The 5,726-nt window shown below is 36.5% G+C and overlaps 1 protein-coding gene across 5 annotated transcripts; it reads right to left on the bottom strand.

Annotated features, from left to right (window-relative positions):
* Positions 1-260: 260 nt before the first annotated feature.
* Positions 261-5,376, bottom strand: LOC140809931 (transcription factor MYB124). Of its 5 annotated transcripts, none has more exons than XM_073167713.1 (13): positions 5,042-5,376; positions 4,581-4,934; positions 4,416-4,462; positions 4,232-4,288; positions 4,044-4,116; positions 3,681-3,736; positions 3,395-3,577; positions 3,125-3,303; positions 2,797-2,942; positions 2,494-2,636; positions 2,199-2,416; positions 1,982-2,145; positions 261-1,031 (listed from the first exon to the last, which is right to left on the bottom strand). In XM_073167713.1, exons 2-13 carry the CDS (start codon positions 4,671-4,673, stop codon positions 921-923), a joined length of 1,470 nt encoding a protein of 489 aa, XP_073023814.1. In that variant the 5' UTR covers positions 4,674-4,934; positions 5,042-5,376; the 3' UTR covers positions 261-920. The 5 variants fall into 5 exon arrangements, with proteins under 5 accessions (XP_073023814.1, XP_073023812.1, XP_073023813.1 ...); XM_073167711.1 differs by having other exon boundaries at positions 5,060-5,376; XM_073167712.1 differs by having other exon boundaries at positions 4,581-4,930; positions 5,060-5,376.
* Positions 5,377-5,726: the final 350 nt, after the last annotated feature.

Raw genomic sequence — 5,726 nt, 5'->3', positions numbered from 1 at the left:
ATAACAGATAATTTGGATCCCTATTCTTCCCCACCCCACCCCACCCCACCCCACCCCCACCCTGCCCTGTTACAAATCTCATAAGAGGCAGCTTTGCAGAGAAGATAGAAGCCACAGAGAAAAAGGCAAGAAATTTTACCTTCTGTAAGTAAACATTTCAGCTTAGCTTCCATCGCAGACTATCATTTTTCTATTCGATTCAGAACATTTTCGACATTGCATCCACTTCTGTTAAATTTCAATAAGATTGAATGTACATCTGCACACAAGGAAATCTATTCCATTTCCACTCCAATGAGTATGAATTACATTAAAAATCTCTAAACACCATATATATATATGTATGAATTACATTAAAAATCTCTAAACACCGTGAAACATTTATATATATATTATTTAGTACTCTGCACACTAAAGCAAATAGGAGTCCGTTGATTCCTACTTCGCCCTCTCTTTTGACTCGTTACATTTTTTCTCTATATCATATCTCTAAAGGGTAATCTTGGCGAGTTGCCAATGTATAGTTACACATGTTGGTTCTGTACAATAGGCTTATCTAGCCACAAAAACATCTTGGAACAATGGATAGCCATATCCGAGCTCCATGACACAACAAACAAAAGAATGACACACCAAGGAAACACCCAAAAGCCAATGTGAGTATGAGATAGTAAACTCCGGGATGCAGATCATGGCGATTGATCTTTCTAGAATGCTCCATTAGCAAACTAGATTTGCAAAGTAGATCTTCGCAGGCCTATTTGGAAAAACTCAGGTCAAGATAACTGCAATCCAAGAACAGAAAATTCTGAAAAAAGAGATTAAAAATAAACAGTGCACGGTTCAAAAACTCCGGATGGGTATCGCTGTGAATCTGAACTCCACAGATTATATTTTGTAAGATTGATCAGTGGCATTGGTCAGAGACAGTGGAGGAGGGATCTCTTGCACGGTGGAGCTTGTGAAGTAGTGGTCATTGGGCTTGGAGTTGTTGAGTCCATTCCAAGTGCTTTCATTAAGAAGTGTTTTTCCTGTGGAATGAATTTATAAAGAAAAAACTGCTTAGACCAATTATCCACAATATTTATGGAAAGAACGCAGGATTTGAAATAGAAACAGATATTAAAGAAGTGACACAAAACTGTGATTTGTAACTCAACTCAATAACTTCTCCAATACATATGTGTGATTCTGAGTTTGGCTAGAGGATTATTATTCAAGTCTCATCGATTAATTGCAACATCACATTTGAGAAATATGTGGCCCAAATCGGCTAACATCATTTAATTAAAAGTGATTTATTGGAGAATCTTCATGCTCATATCATTTCGAACTATTCTCCGGTGACTCAACTTCTATAGGCACCATACTGATTAGCTTCACTCTATTGATTTGGTAGCCCATACTATATCAGGGTTCCCGTATCCGTTACAGAATTTTCTGTCAGCTGACGGGCAGTAGTGTTTCTGTAGAAAGCTCAAGAAACTTCTACAAATCATTCTTCCCAAAGCCTAATCAAATAGAGCTCGCCAACCTTATCCAAAATACAAAGCTATGGCTAAGTTTACCTACATATCACTTATTGTTCAGTTGCATTCAGATTTTATTTGTCAAGTCCTTCGACCAGAAGACAAACTTCCTAAGCTACCCCTGTCCTAAATTTGTCCGCTTGCACGATTCATGCTTTGCAGGTTTAGCATCGCTTCCCACGAGACAAGTAAAAATATGTTTTACTGTCATTTCTTGGTCCCATTAGATTGCTCCACCCAAAGGTTTTCATGGCTATTCAAGTCGGAAAAATGGTTGACTTATTAAATCCTCAGCATAAATCTTCTACCAGTATGTTTGTACGCAAATATACTTTCGACCTTGTAAGCATCACCACATGCCATCAGGATGCAAAGGTCAGATATAAATGCTATAAATGACGATGTTCATTCAGTGCTTTGCCACATTTGTATCAGAAACTCAGAATTCTTACACTTTCTGAAAATTTTGGGCTGGGAATTGTTGCTGCCAATGCTCTGAACATTGGAGTCACTTGAGCAGGGGAACTGAATTCCGCGCTGGAAAATTCACATAGAGCTCCATCATCAGCCTTTATCCCTTCGTTACTTAAGATAGTATCTGCTACAATAAATAACACTATTATCAACACTAGCAGTTATTTTATCATCCTGCAAATAAATGTTGCACACCTTGGTCTGTGCTTGCACCACGATATATTCCACTTTCCTCAGCAAGACAATGCTGGTCATTTGATCGATCTGATTGCAGTTCCTGTCCGGTTTTCTGAGGTAGTGCACAAACATCAGCATGAAAATCTTCTGTTTTATCACATAATGCATTAGACACCAGAGTTGATCCTGTACTGTACTCAGAACTGGCCGGGGAGGACTCATACATATCCGGTTGCCTGAAAAGGTATCAATTAAATCTTGCATCAGATGAAATTTCAAATTAAATTTAAAAGTAAACAAGCCTCTTAGTTACCTCCAAGATGGAACACTACATTCATTGCTACGTGTAACATTCTCCATCAACTCTTTGAACTTCTTGAGTTGAAAACTAGTATCCAGGTCCCTGAACGTAAGAGGATTGCCTTCTTTGTTTTGTTTTAGAAAATCTTGAAGAACCTGGAACACGTTTATATTGCAGGTTCTGTGTTATACAATTGACAAAAATCGATGCAAAAAAATATTTATAGGCTGAAGCTGGAGTACATGTTTCCCCTTGGTGTGGTAAAGTGTACAAAATCTGACAAGATTCAAGACAGTGTCAATTGTATCTACGCACCATCCAGGCACTTTCTAGGCTCTGCTCTGTCTTCTCTGAATTAACTTTGATAGCAAGTGAGCTGAGTAATTCAGCTTGCTGCATCAATGCAAGTACTTTAGGATCTTCCTTCCTAAGAAACGTTCCTTGACTTTTGTCATTTGCAGCTGCATAAGCGTCAAAATGCAATACATTATCTATCTATTTGAACTTCAATTACATGGAGAATGGTTATTAATTATTTCATTACTATTTAATGTACGATTTATTTATTCATTTCCATATATTGTGCCTTTAGGTGATCACAATCTACTAGAAATCCTACAACAAAAGAATCTTTCGAACTCACATCCACCAGACGACACCTCCTTCATGTGACTGTCGTGCACCTGCGAGGCAACGTTACCCTCACAACTAAGAAAGTTTTGAGCTATCACTGCAAATGGAGGTCTTAGAAGTTGATTTACACTTCCATATTCTCCAGCTAATTTTTCATCCCGGCAGCAGCTTTCAGCGGTGTTTGACATCCTAAATCACCGTATTGGTTGTTAATTGTTATTTGTAAGACTTGATCCCAATAGCATTTTTTCAAAGTAGTGGAACATGACAAGTAACACACCTTATCTTTTTAAGAGGTGGGGCAATTTCAGATCCTGCATATGTATCGAGCCCATTTGGAAATATAATCCTTTTGTTGTTTAAGTTAATGTACGAGGTACTGCTGTTTTCTTTAGCTAATGCTTCATGCTTTGCCCTCTTCTTGCACAGAGTGTTGAATCGATTCTTCACGGCATTGTCGGTTCTGAGAAGTAGATATATTCCATGTAACAACTATTAGTTTTCTACGCCAACAAAGACACCCAACAAGTTGGGACAAGGAAAAATCTTGGTTTTCATGTAATTACCTGCCTGAAACCACCTTTGCGATCTCAGTCCATCTATTTCCAAATATTTTTTGCGCCTGCAAGTCACTTTGATCATTAGATCAAGCTCAATATCAGTCTAATATGTTAATGTGTTGCCAATTCTCTCATTGGTGAAATATATAGATACTCTTTCATTCAACTTTTTTTAAAAGATTTATTGTGTCATCCAATGGAAAATGCACTTGTAACTCAGCCTCCAATCAAAATCAATAGTTCGAAGCACAATTTCAGTGGAACACTTCAGGGATCAGCTTTCAGATGAGAATAATATTTTAAATATGATCGAACAAATATAAATCTTGGAAGCGTAGAGGGCGTAGAAAACAGGCTTAAATAATGTACCTCACACAGGAGCATGTCCTCCTCAGGCGACCATCCTCCTTTCTTGAAATCAGAATTCAAATAAGTGAACCATCTGAATAACAACGGCACATTCAAAATCAAAACAGAACAAGAATCCGAAAGATTGCAACAAATAGATTTAAGAGTACAGAATAGAGCTAGATGCTTGTGTTTATCTTGATTCTAACCTCCTTCTACATTGTCTCGTCGTTTTATCCTTGAATTTTGATGCGATAATAGTCCAACTATCACAAAATCACATCCATCAGTCTCACTTGCCGATAAAAGAAATTAATCTTCACACACATCCAAATCAAATGATCACATCCCATTGGATAAATCAAATACAATATAAGAGAATCGGTATTTTACTTTTCAGTCCCATGTACCCGAATCTGCTCCCTTAAGATATCATCTTCCTGCAAATGAAAGAAATCAAATTCTCATCAGATTAAACAGATTAAATGTCAATAATAACAATAATAATAAAAAAAAAAGATTTAAAATAGGCACCTAAAAATAAGAAAAAGATCTGACCTCTGGAGACCAAGAAACAATATGCCTTTCTTTCTGCTTGGGCACGTCACCACCACCATCCCTGTGGCTATTATTGTTCGAATTGTTCTTCATTTTCTTTGTAACTCGTGAATCCCTCGTCTTGTCTCTTGCATGCTCAAGGAATATCCTCTTTTTTGTGAGTGAATATTTATGTATATAACCAAAAAAGTAAGACCCTTAAAAGATAAACTCTTTTGCCCTTTTATCTTTACGGTAACTGTTTAGCTCCCAAAACGGAACAGAACAGCACCACCAAAGACTAACAATGTGGGTCTTCACCAAAAATGTTGCCTAGGAATCGACCTTTCCTCCGTTCCCTTTGCCCGTTACTTTCTGAAACAAAACACCAAATTCATATAAAACAATCATCTGAATCAAGATTCAATCCTGATAACAAGGGTCATCAGGTTTTGACAAAGAAAATCTTGAAACAAAGTTACTCTAATGAAGCACAATACCTGCCTCGAGATTTGAAAAAGAAGGGTACATAGATAGAACTTGCAATCCAAGTATGCAATGTAATCAATAAAAAAATTAGAAAAAAAACACGGGATTGGTTTTAATATATGGGTTGGGTTGCTTTCATGGTGTCGAAGAAAGAGTTTATCTAGGAAATTGGAAATCGTGGGGAGGTAAAGAAAAATAAAAAAATCAACGGATTCTTGCTTTTGAGCGCGGGGGTGTAAGAAAGTTTGAATGCTGAAATAAATAAATGGAATAATAAAATAACGCTGAAATCCACGAGAGTGTAATTAATGATGAACGCATAGAAAAGAAAGAATTCACACCCCCACACGCTCACTGTCACTATGTATGTATGTATGTATGTATGTATATATGTATGTATGCATTGCCTGGTGTTTTAATATTCGTGATTCAACTATTACACCACCAGTACCGTTGTTGCTTTCTATATATTTAAAAATTCTAATATATTTTATGTAATTTGAATTTTAGAAATATATATATATATATATATATATATATATATATTTGTATTTGTCAGTTTCAAAATTATAAGTGCAGGCCACGTGACAGCCTGTTTTTCTGACCATTCATCACCACTTTATTACCATAGTAGATAGATAATTTGGTCAAAATTATTTAGTTTACTTCACTTTCAAA

This window comes from Primulina eburnea, chromosome 13 (assembly GCF_022965805.1).
Source record: "Primulina eburnea isolate SZY01 chromosome 13, ASM2296580v1, whole genome shotgun sequence".
In the NCBI taxonomy this organism is placed as follows: domain Eukaryota; kingdom Viridiplantae; phylum Streptophyta; class Magnoliopsida; order Lamiales; family Gesneriaceae; genus Primulina; species Primulina eburnea.
The sequence above is the reverse complement of the archived record's forward strand: the minus strand, read 5'-3'. Positions and strand labels throughout refer to the sequence as shown.